Source organism: Eleutherodactylus coqui, chromosome 3, assembly GCF_035609145.1.
Source record: "Eleutherodactylus coqui strain aEleCoq1 chromosome 3, aEleCoq1.hap1, whole genome shotgun sequence".
Lineage (NCBI taxonomy): Eukaryota > Metazoa > Chordata > Amphibia > Anura > Eleutherodactylidae > Eleutherodactylus > Eleutherodactylus coqui.
Genome location: NC_089839.1, coordinates 200599331 through 200626692, shown reverse-complemented (window position 1 = coordinate 200626692; position 27362 = coordinate 200599331). Strand labels below are relative to the sequence as shown.

At 42.8% G+C, this 27362-nt stretch overlaps 1 protein-coding gene across 2 annotated transcripts in view; it reads right to left on the bottom strand.

The window, feature by feature from the left end:
* Positions 1-27362, bottom strand: part of LOC136621333 (laminin subunit beta-1-like) — a 121458-nt gene that overhangs the window by 80514 nt on the left and 13582 nt on the right. The window contains exons 1-2 of one of the 2 annotated variants that reach the window (XM_066596777.1): positions 21592-21698; positions 14503-14605 (exon numbers count right to left, since the gene is read on the bottom strand). In XM_066596777.1, the coding sequence (XP_066452874.1) occupies positions 14503-14557 (55 nt within the window). In that variant the 5' untranslated portion in view covers positions 14558-14605; positions 21592-21698. Of the gene's footprint in view, positions 1-14502; positions 14606-21591; positions 21699-27362 lie in introns of those variants that run through there. The other variant, XM_066596776.1, reaches the window with a different exon arrangement.

Sequence of the window (27362 nt, the reverse complement as noted above, 5' to 3'; positions counted from 1 at the left end):
CCCCTTAGTAATAATATCACCAGCCTCAGTGTTGGTATAGTTGAGGCCAGTGATTGCCTGCAGTGATCATGTGGCTATACAAAAGTGAGCAGAAGACCAGAGTGATGTGGACTGGAGCAACAGGGGAGCGAAAAGGGTAAGTAATGGGTAAGTTTTTATTTTCCTCCATTCACACCTGCATATCAGAGTTATATATGCTCATGTGGGACATCTCTCCAAGATGGCGGGCAACCATCAATATCCATGATGGTTGGAAGACATGTGGTAACTGTATACTGCTCAGTGACCGGATGATCAAAGACAGCTCTCCATAACCTACAACTTCCTGTCTCCAGTAACAGTGGGAACAGCAGCTCTGAAGCATAAACTGCTTCTCCATCATGTGAAATACTGAGCAGACAATGCAAAGAAGAGTAACATTAAAATTGTATTATTTAGGGCTCAGGTCTTTCCATGACATAAACCTACAAATGTGACCACATTATACCTGGACCATGGCGTATCTACGTGGTGAGATGGTGTATAGAGGCACTGAACTACTTTTCTTTCTTCCTCTTTTAAGTGTATATCCCTATAGTGGTGATTGCAGGAGACTTTTACATAGCTGCATGAATATGTAGTGAGCTCCCTCTAGTGGTGGCAGCCAGGAGCCCAAATTTTATCATTTATCTCCATGACCATGAAATTAAAGGGGTAATTTGGCTATTTACTATTGATGACCTATCATAAGGATGGGTAATCAATAGCTGATCAGCTGGGATCTGCAGCTTGGTTTCCCCGCTGATCAGTTGATCCTTCATCCCACAGTCAGTGCAGTCGAGCCAGATGTCGTTATCGGTGGTTAGGGCAGGAGGTGTATGAGAAAGCTTTGCTCCTAGGATAAGCTGATCGCCTGGCAGTCCGAGTGGTAGACCCCAGATGATCAACTCTTGATGACCAATCCTGAGGATAGGTCATCAATGGTAAATGCCTGGAATACTCCTTTTACATTACTATATGTAAAAAAAAAACATGGCTCCAGCAGCTACTGTATAAGGATATCACATTGCTTCCATTATGTTCTACCCTGCACTAAATACATGGTTGCACTAAATCTGATTGGTTGCTAAGAGCAAAACTTCCACAGACTAGTTTTCATATGAGCTCCTGTATATGAAGCGTTGCTATGTCCGCTAGACTGAGCAGAAGATATGTGGAGAGTAATTCCGTTTCCAGGCCGCATCAGTACATCTGAATGACTCTGAATTGTGCTGCCCAGAAGCCCCTCGTCACGTTGCTGCCATGCTATTCTTCTCGCTCCTCCGACCTAATCATACGTCCTATGAAGTCAGCGTTCAGTTCTGTGCCACCCGGGGAAATTTGTCAGCTCCGCTGGTTTTCACTGCCAACAGGATTTACCCATGAAAATGGGAAAGTGGGGGCCTAGTCCGGGTTTTGCATTGAGGCCCAGGAGCTTCAAGTTTTATCCCTGCACCATGATAACTGTAAGTTCTATAAGGGAATATTTTTATAGCTATGATGACGTAAATACAATAAACGGTCCCTTTATTAGAGACCCCCATCTAGTAGTGCGTTGGACTCCTTTGGCCTTCAGTACCGCAGTAATTTGTTGTGGCGTAGATCCCACTAGGTGATGAAATCGTTCAATATGGCCCCCGTGGACAGGAAGCTTCTTGTAGACTCTGCAAATTAAATGGAGGTGCTGACTAGCTGACAAAATGTGATTGTTCTCAGCAAGAGAAACGACGTAATCTTGTAGATATGATACCTTTTAATGGCTAACAAAAATACATGATGTAATAATAGCGAGCTTCCGAACCAACGCAGGGTTCTTCTTCAGGCTTATGGATTGGATCTGAAGAGCTAGCTGACAGGAATAGGTCATCGATTCATGCTGCTTGCACCAGTCTTCATTGGAAGTCGCTCAGATCACTGGAGTTTGCCATTTAATGTGGATTCATGCTGAAACTGATTCACGGAAAACTTTCTCTAATGAAGGGGCCATTCAGTGTAGCTCATACACAACATGTCCTCATCATGAATGGAGAAGTAATACAGTTGGCACCAGATATTGATCTTAAGCTATTTCTCTATGTACAGTTGGACATCCTAGATGACTGTTTTGCTTGAACCTCCAAGAACATGTAGATCGGAAATGTAATGTGACTCTCCTTGGGCTCCAATACCACACCTATAGCACCCCCTACCTACAAGGTGCCATTTATAACACTGGTGTCTTCTTATGTGGCCCACGTGTGACTGTTACCTATCCACCCCCTAACGTTGCACCCTTGACAAAAAACAACCTCTATCCGTATCTGTACAAAATTATGTAGTTCTATTCTTTGGATGAACAACTAGTGCCAGTCCAATCATGTAGATGGGTCATAAGAAAATGCCATGCTAGAACCACAATGGGTTCTAGCATGATGATTCATAACAGATGATTTCAGGGGTTAATCTTTAATAAGTTGTTTCTTACCTGTTTAGAGAGCTGTTAATCACAGCCATGGAATGGGAAGAATGTTAAGAGCTTACAAGTACAGGGCCCTGGCCGAGCTAAATATTACCTTGTACTAGGAGCGGCCAAGGGACAACAAACACAAACACTGAGAAGAGCCACGGGGTGGTGTGACTAGTGATGAGCTATTAATGGAATAATCGGTTCATGTTGGTATCAGACTGATTACATGAAAATCATCGTGAATTAGGATGGCCGATTCCGACTCTCGTTAAAGTCAATGGGAGTAAAAATCGGGTTCACTAATTTGCCCTCCAGAATGTCCACAATGCAGCCAAAGCCCCCTACATTGTATGGGAAGAGAGCCATGCATATGGTGAACACTGTGCTCCTTCCAAAAATTGGTCAAGATACGGTAGTCTACAGTGGTGTAGGGGTCAATCGTATCACACAATCAAAAATTGTGCCAAGGAAGAAGCAGGTGTCCTTTTTTATTTAAAAGCAATGTTATAGATTTTACAAGGAGAAATTCTGCCAGGTGAAGACAACACTCAAGCACAGGCCTGCTCCAAGGGACAGCCGTAGAGCTACCAAACATTTTGCTATGCAAGATAGCAAATGTGGTTCTTGTTTTAACCCTTTCAGGACTGTAACTGATTCAACTGAATTTATAACTGTTTGAAACTATGGGACAAATAGTCCTCAAAGGGTTAAAAGCAATGTCCTAAATGTGAAAAGGACAAATTCTAGAAGGTGAACAGAGCAGCCAAACACAGCTCTTCTCCAAGGAAAAGCTGTAGAGCTAGAATAGTTTCTTGTGCTTTAGAAAATTTTCATTTGGGGAGGAGGAGGAAATATGGCGGAAGCAGGAGGAGAGCAGCAGCAGTTCCATCACCACCAGAAGCAGCACCTTGAGGGCAGACTGTGCTCCTCGTGGAAACATGACAGCTGTAGGGCTGTATTTCCATATTGACATATTTTTTATTAAGGGGGAAAAAGTAGTACGACGAAACATGGCAGAAGCAGAAGGAGAGCAGCACCACTACCAACACCAGCAACAGCATATTGAGGGCACAATGTGGTCTTTGATATAAATCTATGCTCAATAATATGTGAGTAAAAATTGCCAGCGTGCTAACTAATCAGTGGGGTGCAGAAGTCAAGTGAAATCCACATCTGCTTCATTTTTATAAATGTCAGGCGATCCACATTGTCTGTGCACAGGCGGATGAGTCTGTCAGTTATCCCACTCCCAACTGTGCCTAACACCCTTCCTGATAGCACACTGACAGTGGGGCAGGCAAGCACCTCTAAAGCATTGTGCAAGTTCTGGCCACTTGTCTGGCTTAAATCAGCTTAGACACCCCCCGAACTCAAAGCAGCTAACGCCATGTCTGAGTTCACCCATGCGGGAGCTGACATACTCTTGGACTATCATGCATAAGTGCTGCCTGGGACTGTCAGTCCTATGCTGTGCTTATTCTCTTTAGCTTGAGACAAGCTGAAAAACTATAACAGAGGTATGTCAGACTTCCCCTGCCACTGGTGGTGGTGCTGCTGCGGCGGCTTCCTGCTCGTCCACCACGAACCACAGAGCTGCAATCCACTGTAGATGCTTCCCTGTGACCATGAGGTAATGCTTTGCTTAGGCTGTTTAATAGTCTGTCCAAATAGTGCTGTCCAAATGTCCCTCTCCACTGCTGGAACCAGATTTCTCATTTTGGCCTTGTAGCGGAAATTAAGGAAGGTGACCACCCAGTAATTATCTGATGTTTTGATGTGGGCTGTGCGGCGGTCCTTCTCCAAGCACTGCAGAATAAAAGCACTAATATGCCTCAAAGTGCCTAAGGGTGATGGCCCACATTCCTCAGGAACAGGAAAAGGGAGGAGGAGTCATGCTATGCTCTGACCGAACCGAGCGATGAGCAGCTTGTAAGAATTTGTAGCACTGCAGCTTGAAGGGTCAAATGAAAAGAAGCATGTCAGTGTATGCAGCGCTGCTGTGCATGAAGCATATGTTATTGTGCACTATTTGGCTGGACGGAGGACACGGGGAAACATTAAATTTTTTTTGCAGAGGAAGAACACAGGGAGGGTTCTATTACACTATAGAGTTACAGGGGCTCTATTTATAGGGGCCCAGTGGGCTTTATTGCCTTAGAGAGGGACATAGGGGCCTCTAGCATTAAAGCTGCACAGATGGGCTCTATTACTTTATAGGGGTACAATGGGCCCCTATTACTTTTATAAGGATATTCCAGGACTTTTTCCTAATTTTTGCTATTGATGACTGCTCGGATCCATACCAATCAGTTGATTTCTGGTGCAACTGTTACTATGGTCAGCCAAGAAAGCAGAAGGTGCTTACCATAGTGCAGCGGCTCGGGTTGGTACTGCAGCACAGCTCCTATTGAATTCAATGGGAACTACACCGACATTACCAACCCAGGCCGCTACACTGTGGTCAGTGCTATTTATTTCCCGACCACAGTGACAACAGCTCCAGGAATCAGCTAATAATGGGGATTGAAGCTGAGGGTCCCTATCCATCTTCTATTGATGACCTGTTGGTCACCAATAGCAAAACTGAAAAAGTACTGGAATATCCTCTGAAAGAGGTACAGGGAGGCTGTATTACTTTAAAAGGGCACAGGGAGCTCTGTTTATAGGGGCACAGGGCGGGTTTATGTCCTTAAAGGAGATGTCATAGTTAAATTTAAAAAAATCCTGCTTCCCATGTATAAAAATAATAAACAGTTGCTTACTCACCTCTCCTGGCTCCCAGCAGCTGCAGCGCTCTATACTCTGGTCTCCACTATGACACTGTATTGACAGCCTGCAGGACGTCACAGTCTGCTGTAGCCAATCATAGACCTCATTGTTCAAGCGCTGACATCTGTGATTGGCTGCAGCAGCCTGCTATATCCCACATAAAGGCCGACTACAGGCTATCAATACAGCACTGCTGAAGAGAATGGAGCTGCAGGCAGCTAAGAGAGGTGAATATGCGATTGTTCATTATTTTTATAAATGAGAAGCAGGAATTAAAAACAAAATAACTCCTTTTTAAGGGTCACAAAAGAGACCACTATTACTTTTTAAGCATTGGGGGTATTATTACTTTTCTGGAGCAGTAAATGGGCATCATTACTTTGCAGGAAACACAGAAAATAATTATTTCTATTTGGGGCATAAAGAAGTGTTATTATAATGTGAGGTACAAAGCAGGTATTATTTCTTGTGGTGGTCAACATGGGAATGATTACTGTTTGCGAGCAGTATTACTTTGTGGGGCACAAGAGGGGGCACTTTTACTGTGGGAGACACCGTGTTGGGTATTGGAGTTAGTGGCAGGATGGAAAGTGTGCAAAGATGAGTCATACATATAGGATATCTTCATGGCTGTCTGGACCGAATGAAGAAAAAAGAAAGTGGATGACACCCATCAGAGATGATGTCATAATGTCATGTGTGATTACTGGAGGGAACTGTACTGTAATCACTATCACTGTGTAGAACTGGTATCTGACTATAAGGTGACTGTACTATTTACAGGTTACTAGAGCTGAGACTTTGTCTATTTAATATAATCTGGGAAACAGGGTATGTATATGACTAGCTGATATACCCGGCCTCGCCCGAGTAATTTGATATAGGTGTTTACGTGTTTGCACAGAAAATTTTATGAAGTCAAGGTTACTTTAGAGTAACCAAGGAATAGAGGAGCATTCGATTCTCCTCAGGCTGCATGTACTGATGTCCCTCCGCAGAATGTGCCACCCCTCGCACTCTCCTCATTTAGAACCTAAAGAATGCTCACGCCAAATTTCACGCTTTTATGACATAGAGAAGTTACATTACATAGGGATACACTTACTTTTGCACTTAGCATTGAATAATCAAGTTGTGACCCCTTTACTTTTCCTATTTAGGACCTAAAGAATGCTCGTGCCAAATTTCATGTTTATACGACATCGTGAAGTTAGAGAATTAGATTTGGTATATTACACAGCGGCGCCAATACTTTTGCACTTGGCATTGAATTTTCGAGTTGTGACCCCTTTACTTTTCCTATTTAGCACCTAAAGAATGATCATCCCAAATTTAATGTTTGTACGACATCAGGAAGTTAGAGACTTAGATTTCGTACATTGCACACGGGTGCCAATACTTTTGCGCTTAGCATTGAATTTTCAAGTTGTGACCCCTTTACTGTTCCTATTTGGGACCTAAAGAATGCCAAATTTCATGTTTGTACGACATTGGGAAGTTAGAGAATTAGTGGTGAGTCAGTCAGTGAGGGAGTCAGTCAGTGAGGGCTTTCACCTTTATATATATAGATATACACATATTTAAATTTATTGTACTATCGGGCAAAAAAGCTGCAGGGGGTCAGGAGTAGAACAGTGGGGGGCCCAAGCTGAACCTTTGGACGATCTGGTTGACATGAATGACACTGAATTAATTGATATCAAACAGCTCCGCACACTGATCCATCTGGACTGCTTCAGAGGGTCCCGGGGATTTGGCACAGGGTGAAGTAGAGGGGGGATGCTCATGGCCCGCTGGTACAGACTGACTGCTGTGTCCCAACAACTGTGAGGAAGAGGAGGTGGTGGTACTTGAGGCGTGTTGTGTCATCCACTCTACGAACAGTTCTGCGTGCTGCAGATGTTACGCATGAGCAGAACCTCTTCTAAGGACTGGCAAAGAGCTTGCCTCACCTCTGGCAGAATGTGCAGCTGTTGATTCAGTGGAGGCCCTTTGAAGTGCCAACTTGGCCCATCCTTTACCACCATCACCAACGCCCACACATCCACTGCCCCTTGCTTTCATCATGTTTTCTTTTAATTTATTTTTATATGCTGTGGAATTCAACCCTTGAAATACAAGGGTTAAACTCCGCACTAGATCTGTCAAAAAAAAAGTAGCATATTAAAACTTTGTGACAGTGAGGGTGATCAATGAGTGGAACAGGTTGCCACGGGAGGTGGTGAGTTCTCCTTCAATGGAAGTGTTCAAACATGGGCTGGACAGACATCTGTCTGGGATGATTTAGTGATCCTGCATTGAGCAGGGGGTTGGACCCAATGACCCTGGAGGTCCCTTCCAACTCTACCATTCTATGATTCTATGATATTTGGACTCTGCCTTTTCTCTTGAATTCTGTCAATGGGCAAAACCTGCAAGCGGAATTCCAAGGTGGAAAATCAATTCTGCACCCAGATGTTACACATTGCAGAGTCTAAATCCACATGTGTAGCCACGCCAAAAATTCCATCAGAAGATGCAGATTTTGTTGTGGTTTTTAGAGGTGTAATTCATGTGGAAAATTATGCCACTTGATATAGCCATAGGGTATGTTCAAACAGATACGCACGTGGATTTAGTCCTTGTGAATGGGCAAAATCCATGCTTGGAATCTGATGCAGACTCCAAGCAGATCCATTTTAAGAAGTCATATGGAGCTTCTTTTTTCACAACGCAGATTTGAAATCCATGGCAGAAAAATCCACATAGTCAACACAGCAACACAGATTCTCATTTAAATGAATGGGCCGCGAATTTGGCGAGGAGTCTGGTGTGGAAACTTTTGTGTGCGCAAATATGCAAAGAAATACACCCGTGTGAAGGAGCCAAACATAGCTAAAGGGGCACAGACCCTTCATTTCAGCAAGCATTTAGAGTCTCAGCACCCAGACCCCACTGATGACACCTTTTCCCACATCTATATGTAAAAAAAGAGAGCAGCAAAAGTATAAAGCATGGATCAATGATTCTCCTAATCCAAGTATGAGACTTCAGATATCCCATACTCATTACCAAATTGACCGTGCCAGCATCCACAATGGACGCCTCTCAGGTAAATGACCCTGAAGAAATCTCTTATTCGAGCAGCTCTGTTCGCTGATACTTGCTGATAGGCTCTGCACTTGTGACATTCAGCGGCTGAGACTACAGACATAATGATGTTTCTAAGGTTACTAAGTAGCGTCAAATATTCACGCCTGCCAGCTGGCAATGGCAACTGCAGCTTAGTCTACCGAGTGCCAAGTTATATCAATGATCACATGACGCAATGGCAGCAACTTTGCAAATAGTTTCGATATTAAGAGAATCTCCTACCCTTTTGTGTATCCAGCTCCTATGCGGACCTATGTGTTTCTATGGTTACAGACTATAAACCAACCATGTGTTGTCTGATCCTACAGTCATGTGTTCCACCACTTCTGCACCTTCTACTTGTTAGCCCACAGACAGTAGATAAGGAGGCAGATGGAAATGAGTAACCTTAAACATATGGTTTATTTGTTGTCTGTAACCATGGAGACACATGGGTCTGCACAGTGGCTGAATAGACAAAATGGTATTGGATTTTTAATCAAAACTATTTGCAGAATTGCTTTACTTTGCTTTGATGTGTTGGAGCAATAATAAAAGGGGTTGCAAAAGTCTATACAACCATAGTAATGTAATCTCTTCTCTATGTCACCAATTACTACAAGTGTAAGTACCAGCTGCAATATGGTGCAAAGATATACATTACTAGGGTGTGTAGACATGGCTGGGTTTAGCTACAGGCAACCTGTGGAGTTGCACAGGGCACTGGCCACCAGCTTGTTGGGGAGCACCAGGCAGATGTAGGCTGGGGTCGTTTCTCTTAAATATGCCTGGCCAGATGATCATCCTGTAGCAGCATCTTCTGGAGCTACATACATTATCCTTCTGGCTCTGTCTCCTTCCCCATAGTGTTCCGAGGCACCACTGTCAGCCCATCTGCGTCCCTGCCACACAATCGCTTAGTTCTGCTATTGTATTCACCGGGGTTTGTTCTGGTGCTGTGTTTATGTTATCAGCTTGGTTCTGGTATTGTATCTATGAAGTGAGAGTGGTTTGTGCTGTGTTTGTGTTGTGAGCTTGGTTCAGTTCCTGTACTTATGTACTGTGTTTGGTTATGAGATTGGTTCTGGTGCTGTATTTATGTAATGAACTTAGCTCTAGTATTGTAATTGAATACTGAGCTTGGTTCTGAAGCACTATTTATGTACTTGTGTATCTGGAAATGTTTAGCTTGCAAAAAAGAAGGCTGAGAGGAGACTTAATATCTGTCTACAAATATCTGAAGGGCTGTCACATTGCAGAGGGATCAGCCCTATTCTCATTTTCACAAGGAAAGGATAGAAGCAATAGGATGAAACTGAAAGGGAGGAGACACAAATTAGAAATTAGAAAAAACTTTCTAACATCGAGGGTGACCAATGAGTGGAACAGGTTGCCATGGGAAGTGGTGAGTTCTCCTGCAATGGAAGTGTTCAAACAGAGGCTGGACAAATATCTGTCTGGGATGATTTAGTGAATCCTGCACTGAGCAGGGGGTTGGACCCGATGACCCTGGAGATCCCTTCCAACTCTACCATTCTATGATTCTATGTAATGAGCTGGGTTCTGGAATTGTTTTTATGTACTGAGCTTGGTTCTGGAATTGTATTTATGCACTGAGCTTGGTTCTGTTGCTCTATCTGTGTATTGAGCGTGGTTATAGTGCTGTATCTCTGTAATGAGCTTGGTTCTGATGCTTTATCTATGTACTGAGCTTGGTTCTGGTGCTGTATTTATGTACTGAGCTTGGTACTAATGCTGTATTTAAGTACTGACCTTTGTTCTGGTATTGTATTTATGTACTGAGCTTGGTTCTGGTATTGTATTTATGTCCTGTGTGATATAGAGATATTCATAAAATGGCCCCCAACTATCCATAGCAACTTGCCGCTCAGGATACCAAGAAAGTTGAGTGGGCTTTATGAATATTTCTCTCCCCCTCCAGTGCATCTGCCCAGGTCTTTTGATGTACAGGAGGCCAAGAAATCCTTTGTTCCAATGGCAATAAAACTAGCAAGTGACAGCGGGATACTAATTGACCTCTGCCAATGAGGATCGACGCCTCTGTCCTTTCCCATAGACCAGTTGCCTTCAGGGCAGATTAATGGGAGAATGTTTTTAATAAAGGATATTTGGCCGTGTGTAGGTCAAAGCCCGATATGAAATATCTTTTCAGAATCGGACGGCCCAGCTGAATAAAACGCACCTATACACGTTTCAGTACGCACTCGGAAAACCCTCAAACTGCGTATTCCTGTACCTGGTTATAATTTCCAGGACATGTTGAATATCAATGAATAGATAAAATCATGACCAGACACATGACATCCATATACACCTGATCGAAGGACCTCGTGTGCAGATACGGCTGATAAGGGGAATTATGATTTTCCAGAGTTCGTACGACTCCAATCCACCTCTCTAAGTGACCTCAGAATGGGCGGGGAGAAGGTGTGTTCAGGTGAACCCTTTATAACTCGAGGCTCAACTAACTTTTATACGCCAGACCACGAAGGTATGTTGCTGCATATGGACTGCCCTTTTGTTTCCTGAAACTCCGCCAACAGAACCTTGGGCCGTGTATACCAAATCTGGTATCTTTCATTTATTTTTCTCCCTGTTTTATTTCAAAATACTATCTTGTTGTGTATACCTGTATAGTCTTATACTTCCGTGTAATAACCTTTTTGTATATATATATATATATATATATATATATATATATATGCACTGCTAATTTTTTTTAGAATAAATCTACAATCTATTAGTCAGCCTTGACCGTTTTAAAACAAACCATAAATTCCGAAGATAGTGTTCATAATTCATAGTCTGTTACCCAGCTTCTCAAAGCAGCTGGTGATGGCAGCGTGTATTTGTGTGGGTATTGCATGGTGCTGGACCATTAGAATGGTAGCAGGGGGTGACCTGACCTTTCGCTCTGCATGCATGCAGAAGCCTGGGAAAGCTGGGTACAAATCAGCCTGTATTCTAATGAATCAAAGCTTGCAATCCTGCTACAGTGATTGAATGAGGCTCGGCCATGACAAGTTGGTAGCGGCGTGGTGCTTGGAATAGTCGATCCGTGAGTACTCCGGGACAGAGGCGGGATTGGTCGGGACCCCTCCTCTCCCTCTCCGAGCTTTTCTGGCATGGGTATGCTGCTGTCTTGCTACTTTCTGCACAATCAGTGTACGGGGAGACTACTTATCAGTGCAATATGTACAGTTTTTTCTTATGATGTGGGGCCAAAAGAATGACATACAAAGTCTGACCTAAAGCTGGGTTAAAACGGGGTGGAATTGCTGCGGAATTTCCGTGCGGACTTTACGCATAGAAATTAGTCAGCGATCTTAAACCCAAGCCTAAGCAGCGAAGTGGATGAGATTTGTAAACACCTCGACCACACGATGCAGACAAGCCATTGCAGCCAAGCCATGATGAAACTGACATACCGCGTGAAATTTAAAGCCGCGCCATGTAAATTGTATTGCCGTTTCCACTGCGGCCATCTCTTTTCTCTATGGGGAGAGATGGCTGCAGCAGAATTCAGGCAGCGCAGGTTTTGAAGCTACCTTTCTGCCACGGAAATCTCGTGGAATTTCAGTGCGATCCTGCTGCGGTGATTCCGCGGGATTTACGCCCCGTGTGACTGCAGCCTTAGGACGCCATTGGTGGTAGAAGACACTTGATGCATGGATTGCATCTCCGTAAAAGCATATGTAATAGCTCCTAGGACACAATGCAAAATCTGCAGCAGCTGCACCCAAACAACAGGATGCCATTTATAATACTGGTATCTTCTTATGTGGCAGACAGGCTTTGAGACCCCTCAGACATCAAAGCCCCATTACGACTGCAGCCTCTACACCCCCTATAGCTATGCCCCCTATAACATCACAGTTATAGGTAAACAGTGTCCCGCCGAGAAGTCAAACTGATCTTCAGAACATTGTGTTCCTGCGAGAAGCAAGCAGTGAAGCAGTCGGCATTCTTTTCCCATCCACTGCACTTCACAGGAATCACAAGACATATATTCCATGCTTCAAGACGTACAGCATACAGCTGGCAATCTGATGACCAGGCTATACCTTTAACCCCATCTGTGCTGAGCTATAGCTGCTGAAACAGGAACATTGTCCACACTAAGCAAGGCGGCTCTGGAACCACATCATAATCTGCCGTGAACAGAAGATGAGATTAAAGGTGTTGTCTGTAATTATAAAACAAAAGCTGCTTTATTACAAGAAACAGCACCACTCTTGTCACCTGGCTGTGGCCTGGTATTGCAGCTAAGCTATTCTTAATTGCATGCAGGAAAGCTGCAATACCAGATATAGCCTATAGACAGGAGTGGCACTGTTTCAGGAAAAGAAAAAGCAGATATTTTTTCCTAATCATATTCAACCCACTCACAATGGGTCTTCAGTAGTGATGAGCGAGCATACTCGCTAAGGGCAATTGCTCGAGTGAGCATTGCCCTTAGCGAGTACCTGCCCGTTTAAGAGAAAAGGTTCGGCTGCCGGCGCCGGGCAGGGAGCTGCGGGGGAGAGCGGGGAGGAACGGAGGGGAGCTCTCTCTCTCCCTATCTCCCCCCGCTCCCCCCTGCTAACTGCCGCAACTCACCGCTCCCCTGCGCCAGCACCCGAACCTTTTCTCTCGAGCGGGCAGGTACTCGCTAAGGGCAATGCTCACTCGAGCAAATATATTAATGTCCGGACATATGCTGAGGACTGAGAGGATGGTGTCAGACTGTGGAGGGACATACCCTAGGGTAACGCCCAATTGTAAATTTATTCATATGTTTACTGGAGGAATAACAGAGGAATAGCACAAACATTTAGGAAGAAAGAAGAGGGGCCATTGGAACCCAGAGCACAGCAGCGCAGAGGAAAAGAACCAGGTAATATTCCTCCCACCCTCCAGTCCCAGGTTGCTTTCGGTTTCTGTCATAGAAAGCAGCTGAATGAAAGCTGTCACTGCCAGCTCTCATGGAGAATGTTTGTCTGTCATTCAGTCACCATGGAGATCCTACCTCTCCCTTCCTACCTCTCCCCGGCAGCCAATCACAGTGTGACAACCCTTCTCCTTTTATGACTCTTGTTATTAATTCTGAAATTGACTATGAGTCATATGTCATAAGAAAATTTTTTCATCAATCACACATCATATTCATAATCAGGGGTGTAACAGAGGGTGCAGGTCGCATCCGACTCTGGAGCCTTAGGGATGAGATCTCTCTTCCGCATATGAAAAGACCAGTACAATAAATGAAGCATTTATCACATAGTTGCAAGCCCTGTTAGAGATCTTGCACCAGGGTCCATCAGCTCCAAGTTACACCTCTGTTCACAATTAGTGTTGAGTGAATGTTTGAAAAAGTTCATTTTGGCCTATTTGCAAATTTTCGGCAAAAAGTTTGGTCCTATTTGAATTAGTTTGAACCGAACTGAAACTTCATCAATACTCCTAAGACTTCTGTATAACACTGTCTAAGGGTGCATTCAGACGACCGTAAATCAGCTGGGTTTTCACGCCCAGCCGATATACAGCGTCTCTCTCTGCAGGGGGAGGAGGCTGGAAGAGCCGGGAGCAGTGCTCTGAGCTCCCGCCCCCTCTCTGCCTCCTCTCCACCCCCTCTCCGCCCCTCTGAACTATTTGCAATGGGAGGAGGCGGGATGGGGCGGGGCTAAATTCCAGGAATTAGCTCAGCCCCATCCCACCTCTCCTCATTGAAAATGCCTGCAGACAGGGACACTGTATATCGGCTGGGCCTGAAAACCCAGCCGATATACGGTCGTCTGAATGCGCCCTAAGAGCCATAAATGCCTTGTATAACACAAGAAAGAAGGAAGGAGAAGAAAAAGAAGCAGAAAAGGAATTAGAAGAAGGAAAAGGAAGAAGATTAAGATGAAGAGGAAAAAAAGAATAAGAAGTAAAAAAAATAGAAGAAAAGAAACAGGAGGAAGGGAAGGAAATAAGAAGAGGAAATTTACTTCTTCCTCCTCTTCTTCCCCTTCTTTTACTGGGTTCAGCCAACATAAGCCGCTAGAGGTTCAGATCTGCGCTAAACCGAATTTTTAGCAAAGTTAGACCTGAAACAGGGTTCTACTATTTTGGTCCGTTCAATACAATTCACAATTACCAGAAAACAGGACACTCACCCAAAATCAGGAGAGACACAGATCTCTGCCGCCATATTTGTATCCAATGAGTCATCTGCAAGTGGATGTTTCACAACTTTCTTCTAAATCCAGTGTATACCGCCTGGAAAAAAAAGACTAAATCAATTTGTAAAAGAAAAGCATAAAGTCAAAACAAATTTTAAAGATATTTCACTTTAAAAAAATCTAAATTTTAGCTACATTTGTGGACGGAAAAACTGAGTAACACAGACAACCAACATGGCTGCCAACACTGCATGGCAAATGTGGAGTCAGTTATTCAAAAAAGTCTTGATAAGTTGCAAAACAAAAAACATAGGGAGGAATTTATTAAGGCCGCTATCTCATAGGCCAGGCTTAATATTACATCTGCGCACACCTTTTTATACAATATATTAAAGGGGTTGTCCCGCGGCAGCAAGTGGGTCTATACACTTCTGTATGGCCATATTAATGCACTTTGTAATATACATTGTGCATTAATTATGAGCCATACAGAAGTTATAAAAAGTTTTTTACTTACCTGCTCCGTTGCTGGCGTTCTCGTCTCCATGGTGCCGACTAATTTTCGCCCTCCGATGGCCAAATTAGCCGCGCTTGCGCAGTCCTGGTCTTCTGCTCTCTTCAATGGAGCCGCTCGTGCAGAATGCAGGCTCCGTGTAGCTCCGCCCCGTCACGTGCCGATTCCAGCCAATCAGGAGGCTGGAATCGGCAATGGACCGCACAGAAGAGCTGCGGTCCACGGAGGAAGAGGATTCCGGCGGCCATCTTCACAGGTAAGTAGAGAAGTCACCGGAGCGCGGGGATTAAGGTAAGCGCTCCGGTAAGCTTTCTGTACGTCCCTGCATCGGGGTTGTCTCGCGCCGAACGGGGGGGGGTTGAAAAAAAAAAAAAACCCGTTTCGGCGCGGGACAACCCCTTTAAGCGTATTTCGGCTCCTCCGTGCGCCTACACAGAAATGTATGCCTGCTTCAATGTGGTGTACATTCCTGGTATAATTTAGGTAAGATCCTGGAGTAAATTATACCTAACTGTGTCAGTGGCCATGCCTCTTCCTGACAAGCCATGCCACTTTTTGGATAAGTGGTTTGACTGACGCAACAGTCAAAAAGTCACACAATTAGAGATGAGCGAGCGTACTCGGAAAAGCACTACTCGCTCGAGTAATTTGCTTTATCCGAGTATCGCTGTGCTCGTCCCTGAAGATTCGGGTGCCGCTGCGGCTGACAGGTGAGTCGCAGGGGAGAGCGGGCGGGAGAGAGGGAGAGAAAGATCTCCCCTCCGTTCCTCCCCGCTCTCCCCTGCAGCTCCCCGCTCCGTGCCGGCACCCGAATCTTCAGGGACGAGCACAGCGATACTCGGATAAAGCAAATTACTCGAGCGAGTAGTGCTTTTCCGAGTACGCTCGCTCATCTCTACACACAATCTTTCTGCAAGCAAGCTTTTCACAAAATCTTTTTCCTACCAGAATCTAACATAAAATGCTTGACGAGTTTTCCCCATATTGTAAAAGGTTCATCTTATCCGATTGGAGGCATGAACTAGGGAAATATGCTTAAAGTGTATGTAGGTAACAATTGCAAATAAAATCTGAATCTGCCGCTATGCATTACTCAACCCCTTCTTTCCCTCATCTTGCTAACTGTAGGAGAGGGAACAGATAGTCGGAATGACTGCAGGATCAGACTACACACAGGGTTTGTTAATAGTCTGTAACCATGGAGACATATAGGTCTGCATGGCAGCTGTAGGCCTACAATGGTAGGAGATTTTTTATTGAAGACTATTTGTTCTTTATGTTAGATGCATTGGAGCATTGAAAAATATTGCAAAAGTATACACACCCTTTGAAATATAGCGCTAAATAGAGAATAAACATGGATTCTTCTGTATATATATATATATATATATGTAGCGCTCCACTGACGTTTATAAAGAGGATATTAACTGATTACAATCACCGATTCCATACTTACCCTAATTTGATTCCCAAATTATGAGACATTGTAAGCCCAGCCTCTTTTGCAAATGAAAACTCCTAAAAGTGCTCAAAAACAATGCATATTTGCAAAAACCCCGCCCCTCTTATGCTTTGATTTATGGGATAGTTTAGTGAAAATTGGGACTTGGATAAGTTAGCGATTAGAGATGAGCGAGCACCCTCGGATAAAGCAGTTACTCGAGCGAGCATTGTCTTCTCGAATAACTGCTTACTGGTCCGAGCGTGCTCGGGGGGGGGGGACCAGTAAGCAGTTACTCGAGAAGAGCGATGCTCGCTTGAGTAACAGCTTTATCCGAGCGTGCTCACTCATCTCTATTAGCGATGCATATGGAGAACATGGGAGGAATTGGTTTATTGACTGATATGGTCTTCATATTGCAGATATTTCAAATTATCCAGATGTAATAATCTGTTGACTTTAGTATCTTTATTTCACACATTCCAGCAAATAGTAAAGTGACATTCCACTGGTCGCACTGCAGTGCTGATTGTCCAGGGAGTGGCATGAATGTCAGACAAAAACAAAATCAAAGAAGTGAAATCAAACTACTAACGACCATTTGTCAGTTAGTATGTGAGTGCTTCTCATGCTCCGCCCCTGGTGACGTCATCGCTTTGCCATCTCCATCCTGACCATAATATGTAATTTAAAGGGGCTATCTAGGATTAAGGAAAAGGATCTACATTTTTTCTGGAAATAGTGCCGCTGTTTTTCATAGACTGTATCTGGAATTGCAGCTTACTCTCATTCAAGTCAATAGTGATGAGATGCAATACTAATCACAACCTATGGAAAAGAGTGGCGCTGTTTCTGGAAAAAAAATTCAGATACATTAGTCGCAAGGGGCATATGAACATGTGAATGCTCTTGGCACAATCCCTTTAAGGATACAAACACTGGCATAGCTATAGAGAGTGCTTTAGACTTTTAGCCCCTACTTTTGACTTGAGGGGCCCATAAATTCCCAGTATAGTGAGGAGGCACAATGATATATCATACTCATCATGATTCAGAGTGAAGTCATCACATATGGATTAAATGAATGGCTTTGCATGCCACCCATGCAGTAATGTTCCTCCCTCTCACATGTTCGGATCCTCCCTCTCAGCAGGGGATGGTCACGGACCACTCATTAGCAATGGATCCTTGTCATTGTGACAATTTTTTATTACAAGGGACATTTATGGAAACAGCGGTCCTGCCGTCCTGAGAGGCCAGACTGATGAACCCTATCATACCATATATCACCCCTAACTGTAATAAGGTCCAACAAGGATAATCAAGGGTTAATATTTATAATCCAGTTTCCTAGAGTCCGGTGTATTACTATTTTAGAAAGAATTTACAAAGTTTTGATTTCATTGCATACATTTTTATACTTTAAGACACACTTTGTACATTTTTGAAATTTTGTTTTTTTTTCAAAATTTTATTTCAACTTTTTCTTTAGTTTAATGGTTGGACAGACACGGACCCTTTGGGTGTTACCTGCTAAACCTCAGAGCTTTGACATGGAACAATTATCAAAAAATATTAAATAAAAACAAAATTGCTGGATCATTCCAATTTGAACGATAACACTGTGCAACACACTTTTTGTAACTGATAAGCAGATAGGCAGCTTATAGTAACTTTAGTGCGCTGAATTCAAATAGGATATCTGTTTTCTTTGCCATGTAAGGTTTTCCAATTATGAAGAATCATCTAATCCAATTGCCGTTGTATTGTATTCTTTGGAAATCTGCCTATACAATTAATCAAGTCGGCTCGCCATTAACCTTGCTTAATAAAAAGAATAATAAAAGTCATTGCGCAACTATTTAGCAAACACTGTTGCACACCGTGCTGACTGAACACTATAGGGGTAGGTTTATATAACCTATAGGGTATGTTTCCACATGGCGTAAATGCTGCGGGTCATCCACCAGTAAGTTGTAATTAATGAACTGTGTTTTATGGGTTTTGGGTTAAAATAAATGAAAGACTCAAAATCACAAAATAAAAATACATGTTTAGTATCGCTGCGTCCGTAAAAGTCCGATCTATCAAAGTAATGCATTATTTACCCCGCAGGGTGAAAGTTGTCCGAAGAAAAAATTAAGAACGTCAGAAATGCCCTTTTTTTGATCATTCTGTCTCCAAGAAAAAAATGCAATAAAAAGTGATCAAAAAGCCTTATATATTCCAAAATAATGCTAGCGCAAACTACAGGACGTCCCAGAAGAAATGAGCCCCTGCACAATTATGTGTATGGAAAAATAAAAGTTATTGAGTGCACAGAAGGTGGCAGCAGAAAATAATTTTAAAAAATTAAATATCTTTGAAAAATAATAAAAGCAGTAGAGCAAAAATAACGACATAAGTTTGGTATCGTAGTAATCATACTGACCCAAAGAATAAAGTTATCATGTCATTTTTGTTGCAGTTTGTGGGCCGTAAAAACAAGACGCACCAAAAGATGGCGGAATTTAGTTTTTCTTTTTTCTTTTACTCCAGTTAGAACTTTTTAAAACTTTTTCAGTACATGAACCCTTTCCAATCCAATTCGTATCCTGGTTTTCCTAGGGGGCTTACTCTTTTTCTGCCATTATACAATGGCGCTATATGCTGGCTAAAGCCAGTACTGCATGAGGTCACACGATGGATAGGCACCGACAGCAGAGAGGCTGGCAATATTCAGTAAGAGAACCCCAACGGACGTCTTCCAACATCGGTGCTGTACTGCCTTAAATCATAATGTCTTTAGAGGTCAGACAGTGGATTGGAAAGGGTTAAATAATACCATTTAAAAATACAACTCGCCCTGCAAAAAACAAGCTCTCATACAGCGACGTTGAAACAAAAAAAAGCTTGGTCACTAAGGGGTTAAATAACTTGAAACTGAGACGTGCTGCTATTATTCAATTTTAACAGTGTAATCAGCAGGTTTTAATTTTACAGAAACGTATCAATTACTTTAGTTTATGAAAATTTTTTTAAAATTGTTGCACGGTGTTATCGTTCAGTGTAAACATGGTCAACGATTGAACGGCAAACGAGAATTTGTTCGCTTCTCATTTGTCGTTCGTTTTATGCAGGCATAAAAATCAGCATTTGTTTGTTCACACATCTTAGCGTGTGAACAGCAATCCTTTATTTGTTCCTTTGGTACGGTGAATGTGAATGACTGAACAATTTATCTGCCTGTATAAAAAGCAAACGGTCATCATTTGCTTGTGTGAATAATTATTCACTTAGTGTAAAAGTACCCTGAGGGCTAATTCACGCCACTTAGCCCCGCCCCCACCCCGCCTCTCTCCATTGCAAATAGTGCAGAGGGGCGGAGAGGAGGCAGAGAGGGGGGCGGGAGCTCAGTTCCTGCTCCTGGCTCTTCCATCCCCCCCCCCCCCCCTTGCACACGAGGACAACGTATATTGGCTCGGCGTGAAAACCGAGCCGATATACGTTCGTGTGAACGCACCCTGAGAAAGTGACTTTGGCCGATGGGCATGGGCACTGCCCATGAAAAAGACTCCTTCCCTCAATTACTCCATACTAGTTCCATGGAAATTGTTCCTATTAATATAGACTTCTCCATGCGTGGCCCTTTAACAGCAGAATATTGAAAAATGTTGACACTAGTTGGATTGGGGGCAAATATTTTCATTCAAGGCCGACTTCAATCCAGATATAAACTATTTTATCTCTAATAAGTCTACTAAATACACAGACATATGGACTAAACACACACAGATAGATAACTGATACAATCTTACTATTTCGCAAACAAGTATGCAAATATTTTCCAAAAAGTTTTTTATCATAGCAAAAATACTCATCCAAGAATATAAATATATATACGGTATTATACAGATGACCCGCACATGATGCTAGGAATCTCATTTACAGCGATCATTTTTGGACAAGATGAAGCCAATATTAAAAATAAACATGTTCTTTACATCAGATGTAAAAAATGTAATTATATTTATTAATAATACAAAAAATTCAATAAAATACGTAAAAGAAAACTAAAATAAACAGTACAGAAATATATGTAAAATAGAAAAATACTTTGATATGATAGATAGATAGATAGATATGATAGATAGATAGATAGATAGATAGATAGATAGATAGATAGATAGATAGATAGATAGATAGATATGAGAGATAGAGAGATAGATCGATAGATAGATATGAGAGATAGATAGATAGATAGATAGATAGATAGATAGATAGATAGATAGATAGATAGATAGATAGATAGATATGAGATAGATAGAGAGAGATAGGAGATAGATAGATAGATATGAGATAGATAGAGAGAGATAGGAGATAGATAGATAGATAGATAGATAGATAGATAGATATGAGATAGATAGATAGATAGATAGATATGACATAGCTAGCTAGATAGATGTGAGGTAGTAGATAGATAGATAGATATGAGCTAGGATAGGATATAGATAGATAGATAGAAGAATGGGGTATATGTATTCAAATTTCTGGCATACAAAATTCACAAATTTGGCCTTTTTTCTCCGGCCTCTGACACTTTTCTAAAAGTGGGTGTGGCTGGTCAGAAAGGGGATGTGGCCACACAGGCCAGTCAAATTTAATATAATTTACACAAGAAACTTACATAAACTATAGCTGAAACCTATGACAGCTTGTAGCTGATGAAAGTTTATATGCAGGTTTTGCCAATGCTTGCGCATAGACAATGCATAATTAATTTGCTAATCTAACTATGCCCAAATATTTTATATCTTGGAATCCACTTCATATTTAATATCTATCCATGCACATAAAAATAATTCTGATATCCAATGAATATTCATTCATTCATTCATTCATTCCGATGTCTATTAGTTAACTATAACAGGACTCACATTACCTACAAAGTCCTATGTAAATTATTGGAAATTCTCCGACCTTTGTCCCGGGACACTTTCTCCACCAAGTTCTGAGATCTCTTCAAGGTTTCTTAACAAGTCCAATTAATTTAGTCTACGTCACTTCTGCACCCCTTCAGTGTTTTATAATCTCTTATTATATATAATTAAATACACTTCTAGATAAAATATGACATGAAGTTCGTTACCTTGAAGTCGACGTCAGACACTTGTGACTTCTAAAACTCCATGCAAACTTAAAGACGGAAAATCGAATATCTTATCTCTCGGAGAGGGTCCGGCCCCCCAATGATGCATGGGTGGGGGGGGTGTTATACCAACCTACAGCGTGAGAACACTAGCAATGTGAAAACAAACAAGCAATAGTGCAGCGAGCGAGCAGGACTAAACGGGGCAGCGCTCCCTCCCTCCGGCCCTGATCCTAAATGGAGTGATTCTTATTCAAATTGGTACTGTCACTGGTGAGCGCCGGGCTGAAAGGGGAGCACATGGTTTCCAGGCTACAGGAATGCAGAGACTGATTTTTTTCTGCTCCGTGGGTCATACACTAAGCCTGTAGTCTCCATCGCTTTTTTATTTGGGACCGTACGGAGCCCCCACCCCAGGCCTGCTGGAAAGTTTTACAAGACTGGCGGCTGCTTTATCTGCAAGCTGCAAATATATTCATTGCCTCCTCGTGAACATATAAACTCCAGACAATGAATTGGGGGTGCAAACGTGTTCTTAAAGTGCTTGTACAGGTTTAGAAAAACATAGCTACCATCTTCCAGAAACAGCGCCACACCTGTCTTTGGGTCATGTGTGGTATTGCACTTCATCCCCATTCATTTTAACACTAGATCACTAAACATTAGTCTCACAGCTACTCTCACTGAGCTGTGGTTGCAGGAACGTTTCATTATATTGTGACGTTGAGGAGGGATATTAAGCAAGTATCGAAGATATTTTGAAAATTGGAAGTGCTGTGGGAAGTAATTCTCAAGCACAGACAAACAAAGACAGAATTTGCGCATTTTGTCCATTCCAGAAGCACAGGATGACCAAGTTCTCCTGCTACTCCTGCAGCAAGGCCATTTCTGGTGAACACACTGTTCCAGTTTGCAATGACTGCAAGGAATAAGTTTATTTAGTTTGATGATAGTTTTTATGTAAGTTTAATAAATATCCTTTCATATAAGTTACTTTTCACTAATAAATATAATAAATAACTAAAATATTGAAGTTTAATTTTGCTAGTCGGTGAGACTAAGGCTGAATTTAGACGAACGTATATCGGCTGGGTTTTCACGCCCAGCCAATATACGTCGTCTCTCTCTGCAGGGGGGGAGCCTGGAAGAGCCAGGAGCAGTGCTCTATCTGCCTCCTCTCCGCCCCTCTGCACTATTTGCAATGGGGAGAGGCAGGACGGGGCGGGGCTAATTCATGAACCTTAGTCCCGCCTCCTTTCATTGCAAATAGTGCAGAGGGGCGGAGAGGCGGCAGAGAGGGGCCGGGAGCTCAGTTCCTGCTCCTGGCTCTTCCATCCTCCCCCCCCCTGCAGATGAGGACACCGTATATCGGCTCGGCGTGAAAACCGAGCCGATACACGATCGTCTGAATCCACCCTAAGGCTGCCTGTCCACAGGCAATGATCTGCAGGCAATAAATCGCGCGTGGATCACGCTCTGCAAAGCTTTCCATAGCGTTGCTATTGAAAGGGCAACGCCGGCGTCCACATGCGGAGAATCATAGCGATTCTCTGCTTGTGGGATTTAAATCGCAGCATGCTGCTAATGCCACGATTTTCCACGGTAAGCCTATCAGATAGGCTCACCTCAGAGACCTGTCAGCACTCCCCCCTACTCCCCCACAGCAGAATATCGCTAGCGATGTTCTGCCTCGGTCATGGACAGGGGGCCTAAAGCCTCAGGTCCACGGGAAGATCAGATTCCGCATGCGGCAGCCCGCAGCAAAATCCGGTCCTGCCAGTGGCCAAAGACACTGCGGGATTCTACTTACCCATGTGGGTCTTCTGCGGGTCTTCTCTTTTTTTCACTGTGGATGTGTGCGGAAGCACCGGCCGGCCGGCACGCCGCCGCACAAGCGCCATGGAGTTGTGTTTTTTTTTTAAACTCCTGCTTTCCCGCGAAATCCGTGGCCCTCCGCAATTCAATTGCGGAATCCGCAGTGAAATGGAGCATGCTGTGATTTTTTTTCCAGATCAAAAGTTTCAGTTGCGGACGCTCATGTATCCCTATGGGCAGCTTGATTTGCGGATCTTCCATGCGGGTGACCACAAATCAGTGTAACTCAAAGGTCAGACCCCCAGCGATTAGACATTTATCTTCTATGCTTTGGATAGTGAATAAATGTCTTTAATGGGAAAATCCCTTAACCCTTTCCAATCCACTGTCTGACGTCTGAAGACCTTCTGATTGAAAGCTGTACAGCTCCGATGTTGGAAGATGTCAGCAGGGTATTATTACTGTATATTACTGGCCACTCTGTTGTCGGGGGCCTCTCCAGCATGTCCCATACCGCAGTACTGGATCTAGCCAGCAGATGATGCCATTGTATAATGGCAGAAAGAGAAAGCCCCCTAGGAAACTCTGAATCCAAAATTGGATTGCAAAGGGTTGAAGTTGTCCAGGGTTAGAAAAACATGGTTGCTTTGTTCCAAACACAGCGCCACCCTTGTCCATGGGGTTGTGTGTGAAATTGCAGTTCAGCTCCACTTAAGTGAATGTGAGCTCGGCTGCAATACCAGACACAGACCAAGGACATGAGGGCCACAGTGCTTGGAAGAAAGCAGTCGTATTTTTCTAACTCTGGACAATCTCTTTAAAAGTGAATGGGAATAAGCTGCAATACCAGACACAACCTGTAGACAGAAGTGGCACTGTTGTTGCAACAAAGAAGCCATGTTTTTCTAAGCATGACCTATAGCTGAACCTGTGTGTCCTATTCACCTTTATACAGCTGGCTCCATAAAATTGGTCAGCAATTACATCCACCATATTGTGCCATCAAGAATAGTTATCACTTCCCTTCCCCCACAATGATCGACTGTTTTATTATAAGTATTATTATTATTGCCCCCTTAAAATCTGTCCGTCCTCCTGTGAAGATGTCGTCTTGCTCCCGTGGCACAGTTGGTTGGGCTCAGAACAGTCGTATGTATAAGTGGGCATTGTACTCAAAGTGGCGCATGAATAGAAGAGGAAAACACCAACAAATCCAAGTCAATGTCTTGTGGAGCGGCTAATTAACGGTGAGAGGAATGTGTCTCTCCGGGCTGATGAGAGGACGTGTGGGGTCCGAAAGAATCATTCAACGACGTCGTAATTAAACCAAATGAGAGGTTTATAGGATGCATTATAATTTGTTGTGTTAATTGCTGAATTCTGGGTATTATCGTATCGTCACGAGACTCCATGAACAAGTCTGAATGCTCCACTGAGGACTATTAACGGGCACATAAACTGCAGGTAACCCCTAGGAGGAGGGAAAATATATAAGAAAATGTAAGGACCAGCTGTATGATACTACAGTGCTGGAGAAAGAATTGTGGTGGCCCCTGGGCAAAACTCAGGTGGGATCTTGTGTTACAGAAGGAAACAAGTGCAGTATTTGACTAGCACCATTATAAAGTTATCCAAGTATAATTACAACAACGTACTTAATAATTACAATATTGTGCTGAAATATTAGTATCATACAGTGCCCAAATAATAGTGCATTATGGTGCCTAATAATTACCATATAGAGCTCAAATAATAGCACTCCATTGCTCAACTACTAGTGCCATACGGTGTTTAATAACAATACTATGCTCAAGTAATAAAGCCTTAAAGTGCCTATAACCGCACAGTGCTCCAATAATAGTGCCATAAGGTGTCTAATAATAATATTGTGCTCAAATAATATTGCCTTAAAGTGCCTAATAATTACCGTACGGTGCTCAAATAAATGTTCCATAAGGACCCTAATAATTACAGTATTGTGCTAAAATTATAGTATTACAGTATACAGTACCCAATTAAAGGAGATGTCCCGAGGCAGCAAGTGGGTCTATACACTTCTGTATGGCCATAATAATGCACTTTGTAATGTACATTGTGCATTAATTATGAGCCATACAGAAGTTATAAAAAGTTTTATACTTACCTGCTCCGTTGCTGGCGTCCTCGTCTCCATGGTGCCGACTAATTTTCGCCCTCCGATGGCCAAATTAGCCGCGCTTGCGCAGTCCGGGTCTTCTCCTCTTCTCTATGGGTCTCCGTGTAGCTCCGTGTAGCTCCGCCCCGTCACGTGCCGATTCCAGCCAATCAGGAGGCTGGAATCGGCAATGGACCGCACAGAAGCCCTGCGGTCCATGAAGACAGAGGATCCCGGCGGCCATCTTCAGCAGGTGAGTATGAAGACGCCGGACCGCCGGGATTCAGGTAAGCGCTGTGCGGGTGGTTTTTTTAACCCCTGCATCGGGGTTGTCTCGCGCCGAACGGGGGGGGGGTTTAAAAAAAAAAAAACCCGTTTCGGCGCGGGACATCTCCTTTAATAACAAATTGTGGTACCTAACCGTTACCATACAGTATTCAAATAATAGCACCATCTAGTGCTCAACTAAAAGTGCCATAAGGTATCTAATAATAATAATTTTGTGCTCAAATAATTGTGCCTTAAATTGCCAAAATAATAACCATAATAGTGCCATAAGGTACCTGATAATACCGCATTGTGCTAAAATAACAGTATTTTACAGTGCCCAATAGTGCATTATAATGCCTAATAATTACCATATAGTGCTCAAATAATAGCTCCACCTAGTGCTCAACTAATAGTGCCATAAGGTACGTGATAATTACAGCATTGTGCTAAAATAACAGTATTTTACAGTGCCCAAGTAATAGTGCATTATAATGCCTAATAATTACCAAATAGTGCTCAAATAATAGCTCAACCTAGAGCTCAACTAATAGTGCCATAAGGTGTATAATAATTACCATTACAATATAGTACTCCAGTGATATTACCAGACAATGCCCAAATAATAGTACCCTTAAGTGCCTAATAATAAACGAATGGGAGGACTGGAATACCCAGAGAGGCTATCATAATTGGGATTATTCACCCTGAAAAAAGGACGGTTAAGGCGCGATCAAATAACTATGTATAAATACATTAGGGGACAATACAAGGATTTCTCCCATGATCTGTTTATACCCAGGACTGCAACAGTAATAAGAGGGCTTCCATTACGTCTAGAAGAAAGCAGGTTTCATCACCAACGTAGAAGGGGGTTCTTTACTGTAAGAGCAGTGAGACTGTGGAACTCTCTGTCTGAGGACGTGGTGATGGCAAAATCCTCCATAGAGGAGTTTAAGAGTGCCTTTCTAGAGCGCTACGATATTACAGGGTATAGACATTAAATAACCAGTGGGGCTGTTGGTCCGGATCTTGGAGTCAGGTAGGAACTGTCAAATATTGATCCAGGGATTATTCTGACTGCCATCATGGAGTCGGGAAAGATTTTCTTTCCCCAAAAATGGGCTAAATTGGCTTCTGCCTCATTGTTTTGCTTTTTTTGCCTTCCTCTGGATCAACAAGGGGGTGGAACCAGGCTGAACTGGATGAAAATTATCTTCTTTCAGCCTAACATACTATGTTACTATATTGCTCAAATACCAGTAGAATACAGTGTCCAAATAATAATGTTATTAGGTACATAATAATTACTATACAGTGTTCAAATAATAGTATTAGACTCTGCCCAAATAATAATGCCATAAAGTATCTAATAAGTATCACACAGTACTCAAATGATAGTACCAGACAGTGCCCAATTGATAGAGCTCTAATGTGTCTAATAATCACTATGTGTTGCTCAAATGATAGTACAACACAGTGCCCAAATAATAGTACTATAAAAGGTGCGTAATAATTACCATGCAGTGTTCAAATATTAGCACTAGACAGTGCC